The 19,200-nt window shown below is 44.3% G+C and overlaps 1 protein-coding gene across 6 annotated transcripts in view; it reads left to right on the plus strand.

Moving 5' to 3' along the window:
* The first annotated feature begins 4,987 nt into the window (after window positions 1-4,987).
* The window catches only part of Col24a1 (collagen type XXIV alpha 1 chain), a 257,186-nt gene continuing 242,973 nt past the window's right edge, over window positions 4,988-19,200 (plus strand). For 4 of the 6 annotated variants that reach the window (XR_010064497.1, XR_010064498.1, XR_005501386.2 and 1 more), the window contains exons 1-2: window positions 5,039-5,696; window positions 11,172-11,236. Coding sequence is in view for 2 of the 6 variants with exons in the window: in XM_039103871.2 (XP_038959799.1) it covers window positions 5,641-5,696; window positions 11,172-11,236 (121 nt within the window). In the remaining 4 variants the exon portion in view is untranslated. Of the gene's footprint in view, window positions 5,697-11,171; window positions 11,237-19,200 lie in introns of all 6 variants that reach the window. The other 2 variants (XM_039103871.2, XM_063282923.1) reach the window with 2 other exon arrangements.

Consider the following 19,200-nt stretch of genomic DNA (forward strand, 5'->3'; position numbering starts at 1 on the left):
CGTCACATAAAGCTTATTATATTCAGCAGATTAGAAGTGATAGGACCTCTCGAGAGCTCCCTCAGTTTATTAAGTTTAAATCAACGCAATAGTCAAGCAAGCATTTCACTTGCCCCTTATGTCCCCTGTGCCGAGCTTGCAACAATAGCACCGTCATAATAATTTTGAATATTATAGGATGGAATTTGCATACACTAAAATAGTTGTATTGTTTTACAGCAAAGCCTCCTGCAGAACTCATAAGATTTTGATGTAGGTCATGTTGGAATTTCGCTTTATCAGAGAAGGATAGCCCTTATTTCTTTTTTCCCCCCGAAGTCCTGTAGTTCTCTGATGGGGTACGTCAGCTCTTGCTGTTGCCCTGTTGGCCTCAAAGGAGCCTGGCACACATTAACTTTGCTCTTCCGTGGAAAAACCCGTGCTACCATAATGTTGCTATTGTAACAGAATCTCATTCCAAAAGTCTTGGAAGGTTCTTCCACCCTTGTACCTCAAAAATATCACCAATAATCTGACTCCCTGCATTGGCTAAGTGTTTGTGCTGCATTCGTTCTGAATTCGTAAGGGAGAGTAAAGAATAAATGTCTGATGAGAAGTTTCTTACGGTGCTGAGTAAGGCGAGGGGAATTTTAGCTCATGACAGGTCAGAGTCAGGGCTCTCACGTGATATCCAAGGCACAGTATGCTACCATAGTACTGTGGTAACACTCGAATCTGTAAGTTGGTTTTTCTATTAAAGCTGTTCACATTGGGAAAACCAACCTTCTGAGGAAAGTACCAAAATTACAATGAAACAGTGGAGACTGGAGGGATTTGACTTGGGTCTTCATGCTTACATAGGGCAGCAACCATTGGAATGTCTTCCTTCCTCCTTCCCTCCTTCCTCCCTCCTTCCTTCCTTCCCCTTCCTCCTTCCTTCCTTCCTTCCTTCCTTTCCCCTCCTTCCTTCCCTCCTTCTTCCTTCCTTCCTTCCTTCCTTCCTTCCTTCCTCCCTTCCTCCCTTCCTTCCTGTTGAGCTGCTTCCTTTATTAGAAACAGGTGAGATGTTCTGACTGGAACGGTGCCCCTGGTATCTCTGCCCCAACCCTGGCATGAATGCCCCCAGTACAATCCAAAGAAAAGACAAGACAAGATGGCGAAGCCCTCTCCCTGAGACCGCATGTAGTGCCTGCCATTCATCAACAGTTGGAGTTTAATTCAGTGAAACTGTCCTTAATCTCCTCCTCAGGTCCAGCCCTTCTGGTGATCTTCATTCTGCAGCAGGACTGGTTCTAGGGCAGGCAGACCAGGCCAGAGAAGTATTCCAGTTCCCTTTCTGATATAAGGACACTAGAGTCTCTCTCTCTCTCTCTCTCTCTCTCTCTCTCTCTCTCTCTCTCTCTCTCTCTCTCTTCCCTTTCTGATATAAGAACACTAGAGTGTCTCTCTCTCTCTTCCCTTTCTGATATAAGAACACTAGAGTGTCTCTCTCTCTCTCTCTCTCTCTCTCTCTCTCTCTTCCCTTTCTGATATAAGAACACTAGAGTGTCTCTCTCTCTCTCTCTCTCTCTCTCTCTCTCTCTCTCTCTCTCTCTTCCCTTTCTGATATAAGAACACTATAGTCTCTCTCTCTCTCTCTCTCTCTCTCTCTCTCTCTCTCTCTCTCTCTCTGTGCCTTTCTGGTCTGTCTCTGTCTCTCTGTCTCTGTCTTTGATCACAGACAGCTAATGAAAGATTATGGGGCTGGAGAGAGAGATGGCTCAGTGGTTGGTTAAGAGCACTTCCTGCTCTTCCAGAGGACCCAAGTTTGGTTTCCAGCATTTTTGTCAAATGACCCACAACCACCTGCAACTCCAGCTCCAGGGAACCAGACACCTTCTTCGGTCTCCCTTCAGTACCTGTGTGAATACACAGAACAGACATACAGGCACACACACACACACACACACACACACACACACACACACACACACACACACACACACAGAGACAGAGACACAGACACAGACACAGAGACACAGAGACACAGAGACACAGAGACAGAGAATTTTAAAGATTCCATTAAAGCCCAAAGATCATATTCTGTACTCCCTTACATTTGAACCAAAAACCTTTGTTTCCCTAGACTCCGTCCACTCAATTCTGTTACCTCGGGAAGGTTCTAAAGACGGATAAGCAAACACTTGCAGGCTGCTCTATACCTCTTCCTTGTCATTCATTGTGAACACTTTGAAGCCCCTCCCCTTCATTCCAGCTCTTCTTTTTTTTTTTTTTATTGAATATATTTCTTTACTTACATTTCTTTTTTTTTATTAACTTGAGTATTTCTTATATACATTTCGAGTGTTATTCCCTTTCCCGGTTTCCGGGCAAACATCCCCCTCTCCCCTCCCCTTCCTTATGGGTGTTCCCCTCCCCATCTTCCCCCCCTTGCCGCCCTCCCCCCATAGTCTAGTTCACTGGGGGTTCAGTCTTGGCAGGACCCAGGGCTTCCCCTTCCACTGGTGCTCTTACTAGGATATTTATTGCTACCTATGAGGTCAGAGTCCAGGGTCAGTCCATGTTTGCTGGTGAGGAATTATGGTTCTGTTTCGACTGGATGACATTGCAGAAATTAGTGTTCTGCAATAAGCCAGTGGTGACTGGGGAGTAGGAGGACCTCCGTCTGTCTCTGGGTGTGGACGTGGCATCCCGCCATTTCTTAGCTTCAGATATAAATGCTGCCCCTCCAGGACCATTGTTCCAGTAGAGGGCTCTAGTTGGCTTGAACAGTGAAAAATCATTTATGAGTGAAAATCATTGGGAGGTTTTGGGGTTTTTTTTGTTTGTTTGTTTGTTTTGTTTTTGAGATAAACTTTCAGCACGACATCTCAAATGTAGTATCCCCCAGCCCTTGTGTAATTATGCAAACTCGATATGGCTAACTCTTCTTTTGTCTGTCTGTCTTGAAGCCTAGCTCTTAAGGATCTACCTTTTCTTAGTCACCTAAACACATTTTAAAATACTGTCTTCCTGGTGTGTGCATGTACGTGCCATATGCATAGGTGTGTTTGTGTGCATGGGAGCATGCAGGGGCATGTATGTGTCACATGTGTATACAAGTGGAAGCTAGACATCTGCTTTCCCCTGCTGTAAGTTTTCACCTTACCCTGTGAGGCAGTCTCTCACTGAGCTTAGAATTCGCTGCTAGCTAGATTGGGTAGCCAGTGAGCTCTGATCTTGTACCTCTACCCTGTCCCCTCCTCCACCCTGCCTAGGATTACTGACAGCCTAATGATCTCCCATAAATATTTATTGAAAAATAATTACTTGACTGTGATTTTTTTTATCTCTTCTTTAAATGGGTCTCACCTCTAAATAAAATACAGTCTTTATATTTAAGACTAATCGTTTCAAATTAGCTTCAAGCCGTTACAAATCCATTCTTTGTGCTACAGAGTGTTCAAGTCTCACCTCCATTAAACACCGAATCTTGCATCTTCAGAGTGATCAAGGCAGAGTATTGTACGTGATTTTCCTAACTCTTTCTCTTAAAACTTTTGTGAAAAAAGAGTAAGTAGGGAGGAATGAGTAAGAAAGGAAAGAGGGGAATATTGGAAACTTGCACTGCATCCAAAGCCGGTCTAAACTGGTTTGAGTCCTATCAGTGTTATGATCTTGGGTGATTTAACTTCTTCCTGACTTAATTTCCTCCTTTGTGTAAAGGAGATAAAAGACAATGCCTATTTTAAAGGATTTTTTTAAGAGGATAAATGAAGTGTACTACCTAGAACAAGGCTGATGCCCTATGATGATCTGACATTCCAGTTGTCCCCGTGCTCCCAGTTCTGTCTCCTGTGGTTCTGCATGTAGGTTTATATATTTGACTTTGATCTGCATTTTCGCTGTCTGTTCTTTGGAAATGGAATCCACTGTCAATGTGTTGGTGGGTGTGTGCACTTACTCTACAGAGAAGCTTCTACAGAGAACTTGAGGCATGACAGAGAAAGGGTCTGTAATAATGCCAGTATTTGTTACTTTTTCATCAGTAAAGCATCATTTCAAAATCAACAGTTAGAACTTGAAGAGGAAGGCAGATCAAAGTCCAGTCCTGGAGAAAATTATAGTTTGAGAGCAGTGTCAGATCCTTATGTCTTTGGATTTTAACCTTCACTGTTGCTCTGAGGTAAGGTCCTGCTCAGCGTATAGAAAAACCCTTAGCTAAGGATGCCGAGAGTAGAAAAGTGTGGAGAAATGGAGTTCTCGCGCACAGTGCTCACAGAGCAGGATTACCACAGGGTTGTAGGTGCTGGAAGTGCAGCAGACAGCCCAAAAATAATGTAGGTCTCGCTAAACTTACAAACATCAATTAGAAAAATAATATGAGAATATTTAGTGTTTTTAATACGGGCAAATTCACAAGGTCGACGTTCCTGTATGAAAGGGCTGGGGAAAGATAGGAACATAGGTTTCAATCCTGCCTCAGCCATCGGAGGAGGAGCAAGGCTGTGTGATAGCAGGTCTTTGCATGACTGCACGGTATGAATCTAGACTTGCAACCGACCCGGCTCAGGGACTAGGTGGGAAGGTGGATTGCACAAGAGAAAGTCAGTATAGGGGATGGGTAGGAAGTGGAGAAAGAGAAAAGCAGCAAGAAACCGGTCCACTCCGTTACTAAGACTACTGGGATCCTCAAGCTAATTACAATGAATGCAAAACGAGATGGGAAAGGAATGAAGAATAAGCTGAGCTCAGGAGGATCCCCGGTGTGGAGAGTCAAGAAAAAGCCCGGGGGATAGAGAGCCATGCAAGAGACACACGTGGAATGAGAACCCGACCAGTACAGGGACAGAGAGGAGGGAATGACCCCAAATCACCTACAGCTAGGGAGCATCTCAAGAGGTGATTTGAGAGCTCAGGGTGCAGCTAGCCCAGCCTGACCCTGCTAGGTTGGCGGACCAGGGCAGCTGGGGGCGGCGCTGGGGTGGAAGAAGGTTGCGGGGCAGAGGGGGAGGTGTGCTCCGTGTTTAGTGACGTCATTGCAAGTCAGTGCGCGGTGAAATTTAACACCAGCCGGATTTACTAGGCTCCTCTTCTTCCAGGCGAAGCAGCCGGCAGTCAACGCCGAGCAAGCGCCTGCAGTTGCCACCGGCCCCCTCGCACCAACTTGATTTCCCAAGTGGGTGTGCGTGCTTGTTTGACAAATGTCTGGGCGCAGGCTGCTCCCAAGGACTTCCTCCCCTACTTTCATCTCTTTCTTCCCACCCCCACCTCCCACCCCGCCTTTCTCCTCCCAGGCCCAAAGCAGAGAGCGCCACTGGAGTCACGGAGTCTCCTTTGAACCGCAAGTGAACTCCAGAGCTGCTCTCTAAACCTAGCTCCGGCTGTTGCCGCTGCCCCCCGCTGCTTCAGGGTGAAGTCTCGCTCATCTCTGGTCCCCCCAGGGGAGCGCGACCCCGGCTGCAGCCAGGCAGAGCATCCTAGCTATCTTTCCCCCTGGGTGCTGCTTCCTACCCTCATACTGCTTCATCCCTTGCCCCACCCTACACTCCGTTTTGCGGGTTGGAGCATGGTTCTCATGTGACTTTCCCCCCTTTTCATGGACAGTACCTGCACCTTTAGCAGTTCGGAGCTGGCTTCTGTTTTCCGTTAGCGCTTTGCTGCAGGGACAAATGCATACAAATGCATTTAGGAGCCTACAGGACAAGGCATGGAAAGGTCTCCCCCACCACAGAAACGTAAGTAGCCCACCCGCCGCCTAAGGGGGGAGGAAGGGGCTTTAGACCAACCCCCTCTCTCCACCCCCTGAATCCACTCTGGAGTTGGAGATCTGTTGTCCTGCTCCTGGGTACCTTTTGGCGTAGGGAGCCGGTGAGCTGCCGTGGCATCCTCCTCTTGACTTCTCAACTTGTAAAGTACCGTGTTTGAAAGGAAACAAGCTTCTGCCAGCGAGTCTCAGTTTATGCTAAAGCAATCCTGTGGCTAGGGAGGAAAAGCTTGCTGGCCCGTGTCCCAACATCCCCTCGGCCACTGCCCCAGGCAGTTGCAGAGCGACTCTGACACCCGCCTGGGCTCCAATTCTAACTGTCCTCGCACACCCCCCTCCCCTTTTCCTCTTTTAGCTTTGGCTGAAGTCCTACTTCCAGCTGTCTCGGGACACCCAGCCTGGATGATCGCTAGGACTCCAGCAATCCAATGGATTCTGCAAGCACGGATTTGGGATTAGGTTTAGGTGGTGAGAAAGGATGTCTGTCTACAGAGCCTAGAAAGCCTGAGACTGCTCTGCTCAGAGGGTCTGAGGGGGTCACCTCTTTTTATTTCTTTCTCTCTCTCTCTCTCTTTTTAGAAGGCCAACAGACATAACTCTTGCATCTGGAGTTGTAGCTGAGCCCTGACATATGTTCTGTCCGTGGAGAAGTGGTACTTGCAGCCAGGATAGGGTTGGGAGGCAGGAAAGGGTAGGTGTGTGGGCAGACCTCTCCTCCCTGGTAGAGTTTGGGCAGGTCCATCTTCACTTTAGATACCATACCTGTCCTTATCCCCACGCTGGGGAAAAGAGTGGGCTTGACTGTTCCCAGTCTTGGGTGCCTGCTCCCTGCCTCTCTAAAGGCCAGTGGGTTATCCAAGTTTGCATCTGGCTGTTGAGATGCAGGGAGGAAGGCTGCTGAGTTGTAGGTGGGAGGAGGGCAGGGGCCAAGCTGCCCAAGTCAGCTGAGCACTGGTGGAGGCGGGAGTGGAGAAAGCCCGCCTTGTGGCAATGTTTGCGTGTACATGAGCTTCCCAGCCCTGTGTAGGATTTCTCTCTGCTCTGTGCTCTCTACTCTGACCTCTGCAAGCTTCCTGTATGAAAGTTCCCTGCTGAAGAGCAATTTGCACCTCCAGGCACAAACCCTTTTCCATACCCTAGAAGCTCTCCTTGTGGTCTTCCCAGAAAGACTCGCATAGATCCAGGCTTTGGATTTGGATTTTCTTGATGAGCATTCTGCAGTATGGGTCTTTCAGGAGAGCCAGGCAGGGTGGGGCTTGAATGTATCCTACCTTAACAGGACTAAGCGCATCTTCTGGATTGATATCCTGATAGGGTCCTCTGTTGGTTCAAGCTTTGTGGAAGACCCCCACACTCTCTTCAGACTGCAAGGTCCTCACTTCTTGACAATTGCCTCTGTAAAGGCTTTCTCTGGGCCACTGCACCAGGCTCAAGTAAACAAATAATACTTCCTATCGTGTGTTCACACAGAGCTGTCAGTGGCCCCTGTCTTGTATGGTTTGCAAAGCCCTTCTGTTCTTGTGCAGTTTGGAGTTTGTATTGGGTCCATATGATTGGGGTAGAGGGATGCTGGTGGGGCCCAGAAAGTAAACAGGATTGCACACATGTTGGTGGAAATCCTGGGAAAAATGACACCTGGTGGATCGCGGCAATAAAGGCTTATGGAGAGGTGCTGACTTGGGCAGCAGGTCCTGGATGAAGTTTAGTCTTCCTTGGTCTCTCTGAAGTCACCTCCAGGCTGGGACCAGGAACCTGGCCCCACCATGAATATCTCATGAGGCCAAACTTGTTCCACCACAGCAACCAGTGGGTATGGACTGCAGATAATTAAGGGTAACTCCTAATTAAACCAGACTGCAGGTCCTCACAGCTCCAACCACACACATGCAAAGTGGAGCAAGGGTTGATCGAGAAACTTGCCCCTAAGAAAGCAATCATGAAGAATTTAGAGTTCTTTCATTTGAAAACACATCACCAGCACTTGGGAAATGGGGCAGGGCTTTGGAGAAGTCTTCCATTAGCTGATGGTAGTTATATCAGGCCACTGAGTTAAACTTTAGAGACCCTAATGCAATGGCTGGGGTTTCCACTAACTGCCATCGTTTTGTGGTGATGGTCTGGAAGTTCCAGTTAGCCACCAAAAATATTTATAGTTTAAAATTGGATCCTTATAGACATCATCTTTCCCAGGGCTGTCCTTAAAATAGATTATTTGATGTGACTTTGCAGAATTAGTAAGAGAAACCTGCAAGGTGTTAGATCCACCGGCTTAGCTTGCTGGGGTCTGGGAGGGGAGCTCAGTTACTGAAGTGCTTGTCTAGCACACATGGAGCCTGGGGCTCACATCACCCGCCGAGTAGGCCCATTGTGGTTGTTGTGGCCCAACCCTGTAGTCAGTCCTAGTAGTCAGGAGGAAGTGGCAGGGCGGGTCAGAGGTCCCAGGTCACCTTCACTACAGAGGATCCAGGCCAGCTGGTATAAGAGAGACCCTGCCTCAAAAACCATGATCAAACCAGCAAACAAAACTAGACAAAGTCTCCAGGACTGGTTACTATGGTGATTAAAAGGTTGGTAATGTTGTTCCTATCTGATATTAAATACCGTTTTCTAAGTTGCTTGGTTATTTGAGTATTCAAACAAATGTTTAGAATAAATGGATATCTTGAGGAGAAGTGGAACGTGTAATTTTGAGGGCTGCTTAGACATTCTGTTTGCTAATCTGGTCTGTGAAGTTGCATGAGAGAGGCTCCATTCAGTGACCTAGACAAGCAGTGCTAGCTTATTCTGTGAACCGTGTCTGGCAACTCCATCCCATATTAGAATGTATACCTCTGGGTGAGAGGTGAAATAGGGACCATTTGGTTTTTAGTCTACAAAAGTTTAACACTGTTCTGCCATTCCTTTATTTATCATTTACTCATTTCCTCAACAAATAATTACTGAACGTCAACTGTGGAAAGTCCAACATAGTTGCAGCCAGCATGTAAATGACAGTTGAAGGAGAGAGAGGATTCCCCCCCACCAACGTCACCCCCAGCCCCAACCCCCACACAACGTGCAGGTTCAGTAAGGAGCAAAGGAAACCTCTCTGCATTAGAGGTGAGGGTTGAAGGGGGGAGAGAGAGAGTCAGAGGGAAGAGAGAGGAGAGGGGGGAGGGAGAGCAGAAAGGAGGTAAGGGTGGAGCAGGTGACGAGAGGGAAGGCAGAATGGTTCTAAGCAGAAGGAAGTCTCAACTAAAGAAAACATAGGCAGAGACCCAAGCAGAAAGAGGATGGGAAAGCCAGTGTACCTGAAGGTTTGAGAGAAGTAAAGTTAGTCTGAGCACCATTTCCAGGAAGAAGGAGCTGTAACTGCAGAGAGAAACAGAAGAGGACAAATGCCTTCAGACCTCATAAGCTGTTGGTAGGAGCACCCAGCTTCCTTAATCTTAGGGCCAGGGTATAGATAGAAGTTTGACAGTTTTGTAGGAGTGAAGGGCTGTCTGTTGGTCTTATTGGCAGAAGGGAGATTCATTCATTCAAAAATCTTTAGCCCTAGCATGTGCTGGTTTAACAGCATCCTTGGTGCTATAAGATGGGTGGGTCTGTTTTTCTGCCCTTTTACTGATGTGCCTGTAGGTTCTCTGATGCCTGAAGTCCTTAAGCACCACTCTCTCTGAATCCAGGAGCTGCTCAAGCACCTAGAATCGGATATGTGCACAAGTCCTGCCTATTGAGTTTGACTGACAGTCTGAGACAGTTCACCACCGGTGGTGCATAAGCACCAACTATACTCCCCCCCCCCCCCGGAATCAACCAGTTTTATTCTCATTGCTGAGATAAAATTTTTCCCTCAGTTATTTTGAGAAAAACAGAAATTTTTACTATTTCTGGATCTTAGCTGTTAGCCAAACACAGAATCTATAAAGCTGTCAGGACAAAGACATTTTTGGCATAAAAAGCAAGGGTGCGAGAAACTGTTGAAACAGTAGATGTGTGTTACATGTGTGTTTCTCACATTGCTTTACACGCCTCTGCCGGTTTAAGAGAAAGCCACCAACTCATCAAAAAGTTTGCTATTCACAGAAGTTCACACGTCTCTCTTGCTATCGTGAACTTCATCTTTGGATAGATGAATAGCGGTAGCCCGAAGACACATATCATAAATCTTAAAGATCTCATGAGTAGCCTAAAGAAAGATTGTTGGCCCTGTCCCAAAAGAACCTGGATTTTTATGACAAAGAGAAAGTTGAATAGCTCTGTAAGCCGCATCTAGGACAGACTTCTGGGAAAGGGATTAATTCCTCAGATGTTCTGAGGATGATCTTTGGGTGTCTACTTCCCATCTAAATTTGGGTCTTCACCCTGGCAAGTCTGGTTGGTTATGTTTAAACTAGATGACCGGAGGTGGGCCTAGCAGGCCAGACCCAGATGATTTCAAGCTTTACTGAACATCTACTTATATCACGGGGTTGTCATTTTTGAGCCTTTATTAAATTTTATTGACTATAATATTGACTTATTTTAGATGTGCTCAGTTTTATTAAATGTCTGAGAATGTCGACCTCTGTCACATCCAGAAATTAATCTTACACAACGGTACTCAAACCTATTTTGTACGTTTGGCCCAGCTGGCAAATATTTGAAATGACAGGGCTGGGCAGAAAACTTAGAATTGCTGTGCAAGTGTGAGGACCTGGGTTTTCAGCCTCAGCATCCACTTCAGAAAAAGCTGGGTTCAAGAGTGTACAGGTGCCGTCTTAGTGTTGGAGAAGCAGAGGCAGGAGGGTCCCTGGGGCGGATTAGCCTGTCAGTCTAGACAAATCAGTGAACTCAAAGTCACTGAGAGACCTTGTTTTAAAAAAGTAAGGTGGAGAATAACTAAGAACAAAACACTAGGTGTCACACACACACACACACACACACACACTCACACACACAGGGTCAATTCCTCAGATACACACATACACAAACACACATGCCATACACATACATGCTTATATATGCATGTACCACACACACACACATACACACACAGACACACAGACACACACACACACAGACACGCATGCTCGAACATATGCACACAAGTGCACATGCTCACACACATACATGCACATATATGCATGCACATGCCTGTACCATAGACATACTAAAACCAAAATCTTACTGTGAGGGGAGAAAAGTAAGCAAGTATTAGCAGTCTATAGAGCTGTGAAATGGTGTAGCAGACAGATAGAAAAACAGCTCACCCATGTGAAGCAGCTCTTCAACACTGCTTGTCCTAAAGCACTGGCCGAGACTGGTCCTGCAGTCCACATCCGTCTGCTTTATGGGGAAACGCATTAGAAATGCACATTTTCTCACCACACTACAGACTCCTGAGTCAGCGGTTATATGACTTGTCAGTGGTGAGTGTCTAACAGTTGCTTGTCTTTTGTTTGTTTGTTTGTTCTCCCCTCCTTAGGAAACTGCTTCTTCGCTTTACTGTACTATGTGTGGCGTGGATTACTGTTCGTGCACAGGGACAAGGTAAGGGGAGCTATCTTGTTACTCGCTTTTAAAAACATTCCTGAACTGAGCAGGGTAACGCGAGCCAGGAGCCTTGGCATGTCGAGGAGAAAAGACAAAGGAAGGTACGGAGTTCCAAACAAGTGTGGTAGTTACTTTTCTAATTACTGTGACAGAATTCATGACAAAAGCTACTTAAGGAAGGATGCGTTTATTTGGGCTCACTGTTTGAGGATGCTGCTCATCTTGGTAGGGGAAGCAGTGTGGTGGGAGCCTGAGGCGGCTGCTTCCATTGCGTCTGCGCACAGGTGCTCTCCTCACTCTTTTGTATTCAGTAAGGGGTCACAGCCGGTGCAGTGGTGGTACCCACATTTAGCATGGATTTTCCCACCTCAGTTAACTCGGTCTAGAAACGTCCTCCTAGATAGAGTCAGGAATTTATTTCTGTGGCGATTCTAAATCTCATACGACAATCAAGGTTTACCATGAGGGATGGGCAGCCTTGGCTACCTAGCAAGTCAGTCAACATCCTGGGCTACATTTGACCCCGTTACAAAACGAACAGCCAGCCTTCCTGCTTGCAGCAACAACAACACATTCCTTCCAAGTTCTCGTAACCTGAAATTCAGCATTAAACAATAATAAAAGGTTAGAGTCAGTTTCAGGAGGATACAGGATACAAAAAAAAAAAAAATCAATTTGGGGGTAAAAATGACCTTTAAGAAATTACTCAGATCTTCCGTTTGAGAATTGCTTGCATTTTTAGGCAAAATTCTCTGTAAAAGGGAAGTTTTGTACAGTGAAAGGCTTTGCTTGTGCTTCACTTCAAGTGGGAGTTCTTGGGGGTGGCCGACTGTAACTGAATAACCTTTGCCCTTCTTGAGACAACACATGCGTGTAATAAACTTTGCGTCTGGATTTGCATCATTGAGAAGCGAAATTTGCATATTCGCAGGCTCAGAATGTTATTTAATTCTTACGGGGTGGTCTAGAAAATAGTGTTTTTGTTTGCTCTGCTAGCCCGTCGGACTCAGAAATCTTCGTATATCTCCTTTTTTATTATTCATTTATTAAACAGCATTTTAAAGTGTCTATTTCCCAAGAGATATCTTACTATCCAATGGCTGAAGCATAAATAAAAAAATCTCTGACTTTAAAGTGATTAAAAAAAAAGAGGTTTTGTCAAAGATTCCAAAAGGGACTCCAGGAAGTGCGTTAGATTTAAGACACCAGAGTGTGTGATCCATCCCTAGGCTGGGTTTCTCTTTCATTGAGCAGGACTCCACGCAGCAGCCCGCACTGTAATTCAATCAGCTCTTCGATGTCCTAATAAACTCCACAAGCCATTGGTGCCTGAGTCCATCAACCCAGTAACTCGATGTGAATGTCAAGTAAAATAGCTACAATTGAAAGCTGTAGTTACAAAACAGAAGGCACAAGAAGGAAAGGAGGAGAAGGGAGGGAGGCCTAGCTAACAGGTCAAAGGGACAAGAGGCAGGACGTACTGCAGCGCTGGTTCAGAGCCTATGAGTGCTTGCTGGACTCACAGAAGAGCTGACTTCTGTTCCCAGCAGGCGCTTGGTCTGCTCACAAGCTGCAACCCTAGGTCCAGAGGACCTAACCCTTTTCTGGACTCCAGGGACCTCCCACTTATATGTAGTATGCACATCCAGGGACAAATAAACCCTAACAAGGGAAAATTATCAAACAAATTATGCTTTATAGTGAGTACAATTATGACTTGCAACCTGAAAATGGTCAAAGCTTATTTGAGCTGGAGACTCAAGGTAGACATCTTTGAAGCGTTCCTGTACTTATAAGACATTTTGCAACTTGAAAATGACTGTCAGAGCAATTCAAGGATATGGCTCAATGGTAAGTTGCACAGGGAAACCAAATCTGTTACCTCTGCCTATTCTGAGACTTGCTGGCACCTTTTCAATTTAATCTTTGTTTTCTTAATAATGTGCTTAAGTGTGTTATTGACTTCCGATTATTTATGTGGATTTATGGTCTTATATTGTGCTCATTCTTCCCCTCTCGTCACTTCCATATGTTTCAACAACTCCTTGACTATCATAATTACCTCCTTATGCCCATCTCAGTATTTTTGTCATTGACCTGTGTACACTGTGCCTTTCCCTTGACCCTGCCTTGAGACAGTTCTCTTTTATGCTCCTTTTATGTCCACTCTATGCCACTATTAGTTATTTGTTCATATGCTACAACAAATTCTACAGAAAACATTTTCTTCACTACATCTGGTAGTGCTCTGGACATTTTATTTAATTTGGTTTTACTTATTTTCCTGGAGACGTACCTTGTAGAAGCTACAGTCTTGTTCATCTGTAGACCGCTCAGTTCTCCACTCTCCCTTTGCCGTCAACGATTCTCACCCATGGTGGGTCCATTCTCTTGGAACTTAGCTCTTGGTTTGGTCCATTTCCCTGTGTGTGTGTGTCGTGGATGGTGTGGTTGCATCCTCAGTGTGTATGCTGAGCAGGGCCAGCTTGAACAGAGAAGGTGTCTGTTGTGGAAAGAGAGTTAGTGCAGGTGAGCAGAGAATTTTACTCTGTCAGGTTTTTCTTCTCTGACATTGATAAGCTTCCATGGTTTTTTTGTTTGTTTGTTTGTTTTTTGAGAGTGCAGAGATGTAAAATTGATAAGAGTAATTCTTGGTAGTTGACCTATGACCTCCTCATTCTCCTCTTGGGGACTTTATAGTCACTGGGTCCTGATGTTTTGAAGTTTGTAATAGCGTGTCATGAGAGTCTCATTCACTCTGGTGGGTACTCAGTGGGCCTTTCCAATGTGGAAGCGTCACTCACTTTCTGTAAATTTCCCTTCCTGATGTTCATGTCTCTAACCAATTCCTTTCATTCTGTAATTTGTGTTGCACTTTTGGATCTCCACAATCGAACTACGTCTTTTCTTTCTTTAAGGTCTTATTTTTCATTTTTGTTTGGAGTTACGTGAGAGTCTTTCCTAAATTACTCTTCTAAACATTTTCATCTCTGTTTATCTAAATGTTTCATCTCTGTTTATCACTCAGATTTCCCTTTTTCTACACACACACACACACACACACACACACACACACACAGACAGACACACACACACACACACAGACACACACACACTCCAAAAAAACCAAACTACAGAAGCTTGTTCATGTTTCCTTGGGTACATACGCTACTCTAACCTTGGAAGGGTAAGAATAATATTTTGCATTTTCCTTCTTGAGCTCTCTCTTTATTCTTCCATTTTTTGGCCTTGATTGCAGATATCTGTTGAGAGTCTGCAGTTGTTTCTGGTATCATTTAAAAAAATAAGACAGTAATATAGAGTTGAAAACTCCCTTCATGTAGGCTTGACAACTGAGATGCTCTATGTCAGGATGTTGAGGGACAAACCCGGCTGACCATCTGGTTGCAACGCCATGAAATGTCTTTGGAGAGGTCGCCCTCCCCTAGTTTTACATGAATAATAAAATCATGATGGTTATCACTATTAGAGCTCAGTGATTAAAAGAGTCTTGGCTGAAGGGATTCTCTCTAATGTGCTGTGAAGATTTCACCTGATTCTCTTATTATTAGTATGGTAGCACTGTACCTTCTGCTATGATCGGGTCAGCATCTCAGTGTAACTAATCTTTATTCTTCTATTATGGTCTCAGAGTTTCTTATAAAAATATTTAGCTACTTCCCACTATCCCAATGCCCCAATTTAAATCTCAAGAGTTCATGGACTTGTATCTCCCATTCTTGAGCCCTTCAGGAGTTTTCCTTGAGTTATTCTGGTATCTTCAGCTCTTTAATGCTTTTTTAAAAAAATCTGTTGACATCTTTTGTCTGTTGGTGTTTTTTTTTAATTATTGATTTTATGTAGTGTTAAGTCATCTTTTTCTCTTTTCCTTAAAAAGGTCTTCAAGATTAAATCTACATGATTAAAGTCTATGTGAAAAGGTTGATTGTGATTTTCTACAATTCAGTTGTTTCTTAAATTTTTAACACAGCCAAGGAAAGGCATTTTTAACTATGGTCTTAATAGATAGGAATTCTATATTTGCCTTCCTGCCTAGTGTTGGGTGTAACCTAGGGAATAAGTGAATTGAAATCAAGCTAACGTGAATTATTGAAGATTAGGTTTTCTGGGGATTTTCTGGTGTGGTTACTTCCTGCCTGCTGCAGCACTCCTTCCTCCTCACTGTTGCTGGCTGCCATTGAGATGTGGCAGGGAGTGAGATGCAGTGTCCCTCCACAGTGGGTCACACTGGCCTCGTCACGTAACTAATCCTCAAAAGGTATCGTGTCTCTGGTTCATGACCGCAAGTGTGAAAACACATGTAGACATGGCCTTCTCTGTCTCCTGTGTGCATCAGTCTGAGGTCACACAGAGGATGTCCATTCGAGCGACAGCAGCTCTGCCCCCTCATACGTCATCAATGACTTTAATATGAGGCTTGCCTCAATCTGGTTATTCAGGATACATGTGTTACTTACACTGAGAAAACTGTACAGTCACAAATCTTGCTTTTAACAAAACCCACTGTGCCAAAGGTGTTTAAGGGCTTGGGGGCTCTGCAGCCATCCCCAGGTTTATGTCCAGGTTATATTGCTAAGTAGATGTGTGACCTTGAGTGAATTCCTGAAATACTGTAAGCCTCATTTCCAACCGATCAAAATAAGGAAAGAGTCACATTGTATGTGGTCTAGGGTGAATGAAGTGAGGTAGCGCGGGGTAGGTGCGTTTTCATTTCGCAAGGGTTGTTTTAGTCACTTCCAAGCAATGCCAAAATCGTGACTTAAATATATGCTTCCTGGCTCCAGATCACGGAGTAAGGAACTAAAGGAAATGATTTATGATCAGTTGCTTTTACTTGCTCAATGCCCTGAGGATATGGGAAGAGAAGTGGGCCTAGACTGTGGCCTTCCATTCAATGAAAATGTACTGCACTGCCATCGTCTAAGAAATACTTCTCTTTTCTTTGCCAATTCTGTATAAGTTGAAAGTATGTTGAATACTTTATAATCTTTCTTATTAAACATTCACTTAAAATGTCTTTAATTAGTTTTGGAAAATGTCATATATGATCAACATAGTATGATCTCATCTACTTGCCCAGTACCGTCCTTAAACTTTTAAAATTTTATTATCAATAGTGGCCCCTGAGTCCAGTTAGTGCTGACAATGTGGAAATGGGACAATGACACTTTATTTTTAATTTGGCATTAAATGCAGCATCAGAAAGAATACAGCTCTAGAGCTTGGCTGGTCAAGATTTATGAAAACTTGAAATATTGAAAGTTCATTAGAACCAACCTATAGCCATTTAATTTTTTAAAAGTAAGAGTTAACTCTGCAATTTGTTAGACCCTAAAATTTGATAACTTAAAAGATATCACTTCAATTGCAGTTACTAAGAAATATGAAACGTCTCTAAGCATTCAGAGATCATCATTTATTTCCCCTTAGTTCTCCAACTTGGGATGGGATGTTAGCAGGTCTTTGTTTTCTATATTTGAAAAACAAATGTAGATTATTGTGCTACGACATCTGGGTATGTTAGGCATGAAGCATACAAACTTCATGGATTCCATTACAAATTACTGTATTTACAGAGATGGGGTAAAAGCCATGTGGCATCTACTGAGACTGGACTTCTCCTTCCCACACGCCCTTCTTCATCCACCTCTCTACTTTATTTCATTTCCTTCACATTTTCCTGTTCCTCTTTGGGAGAAGGGGCATGTAGAGCAGGGTGACATACAGTGTGTGTAGCGATCATCATGTACCTGAATCATGAGAATCTCTCAAGGACAGGGATTTGAGACCAGGCTAGAAACAAATCAAAACAAAACAGTAAGATCCTGCCTCTAAGATAAAAATAAAATGTTAAATTCTGTGACACTTGTTGAATCCTGTTGAATCCTGATAGATGCTATCAGTGTGATTTTTAAAAACTGATAAACTTTGGTGAAGCAAAAGGTTTAGAAAGAATAAAAATATCCAGAGTGGAGGGTGCTGTGGGTTAAGCACCCACACCACAGAAGACACACAAGTACTTGAGAGCATTGTTTCCAGGGCCACTCTTAGCGATGACACCAAGTTCACATTCAAAGATTCCCCAAGACCACGCCCAGCTCCAAATCATTAGAAAAACTCACAAAGCTTAAAGAAAATCTGTTAAATTCACCATGAATTAAAGAATCATTGCAAAAGTGACTGATAAAAGTTAGCATGAAGGATTTAGAGCATCCTGGAGTGAAACCCCACAAAGTGCATGGAGTCCAAAGTGAGCTCAGTATGTTTACGAACTAGAAAAAGATGGAGCTTTCTGGAGTCAGATAAGGTGAGACGAAGTGACAGGAAGTGAGCTGAGATCCATACACTGATGGCAGAGACAATGTATCACTGTGGATAGAGTGTCACAAACTCATGTATAACTGTAGACCTGTAGGCTGCCCTGTGGTTGTGTGACAAGAGTCGGTGACAGAGACACTGAAGTAGGAGGGATGAAGTTAGAGGATAATATATTGAGTTAGAAGTGCTCTGGGGACATGTAATTTCTCCTGGATAAATTCATCAGACAGTTGGCTGTGCAAAGCCAGAAAACCAGGTCTGTGAGTCAGAACGTGTGGTTGTCGCAGCTATGGTTTGGATGACGTCACTGGGCCTGCTGTTTACAGTAAAGAGAGCATAGCTGTTGTCTTGGAGACACCGCCATTTACTCTACATAAGAAGCAGATAGAGGAAGGTGAGGCAGTCCGTTCTGTTTTTAGGTAAAGTGAAATAAATTATGAACAGTCACTGAGGTCAGGGATTGACTCTTACAGACCATATTCAACAGACATTTCTGTACTCCCTAGTGGTGTGGCCTTGGAAATAGAGTTTATCTCTGACTTTTCATAACTGTAAGATGGGGCGATGGCAGTATCTGCTTATAGGGTCGTGAGAATTATGACGAATACGGCAAAGTTCTTAGGGACTAGATATAGAGAAAGAACTTAGTAAATTTCACTAGTGATTATTAAGAAATCAAGGCAACTCTAAGGCCTTGTTGACAGTCATCTATTTTTTCCCCAAATGGTAATTGATTTCTTCAGTGACATGAACTAATTAATAATCTGGGTTGATTTTGTGATTAGGGCTGCCCATGTGACTAACTCACTACAAACTACTTAGCTATCAGTGTACATATTGGTACTAAATATCTAAATCTAACTCCAAGTTATAAATCTCTAAACCAGATATGTTGCTCTCTAGATAGAAGTTCTCCCTCCCTCCCTCCCTCCTCCTCCTCCTCCTCCTTCTCTCTCTCTCTTCTTTAATTTCCTATCTTCTTTCCTTTGCTCTTTAGATTCCATTTTCCCCCCAATCTCTCTTATAAGTGTCTCCTGTTTTCTTTTCTGTGAACTTCTGCCCCCCTGTGCTTAGTCTATGACAGATTAAACCTGGTATGCTGTTGTGTGGCTCTGCCTGGGAAGTTTATGTCTATTCACCTCAGGTTCAAGAGGCAATAACGGACAAACAAAAAAATACGAACAAAATCCCAGTCCGTTCCTAGCTTAGTGAACGAAGGAGCTTACTATAATAGTAACTTGCAGGAGCACAGAGGACTCAGGCAGTGAGGGCATCATTAGACAGCCCACCACCCCAGCACAGCTGGAGATGCAGAACAGCTGCCTCCCTACAGCCCCTTGTGTAGCTTTGAAACAGCTCCCCCACTCGAGAGTCATTGCCTTTTAGTAATGTGTGGATGGAAAGTTCCTGCCTGTGTCCTGTGAATCCTATGAGGCTGCAGACAGCGTGCAGAGCCTCCTCCGTTCCCTCCAGAAGGGAATGTTTCATTTCAGAGGGAGCAGCTACACACAGATGGGGGCCAGATTAACTGGAGGGTGTACTGCCCACCATGCAGTTGCAGTAGGGAAAAGTCATCCTGCTCTGGCTAGCTAGTGATATCTCACGAGTGCTATGTGAAGAAC

This window comes from Rattus norvegicus, chromosome 2, assembly GCF_036323735.1.
Source record: "Rattus norvegicus strain BN/NHsdMcwi chromosome 2, GRCr8, whole genome shotgun sequence".
Lineage (NCBI taxonomy): Eukaryota > Metazoa > Chordata > Mammalia > Rodentia > Muridae > Rattus > Rattus norvegicus.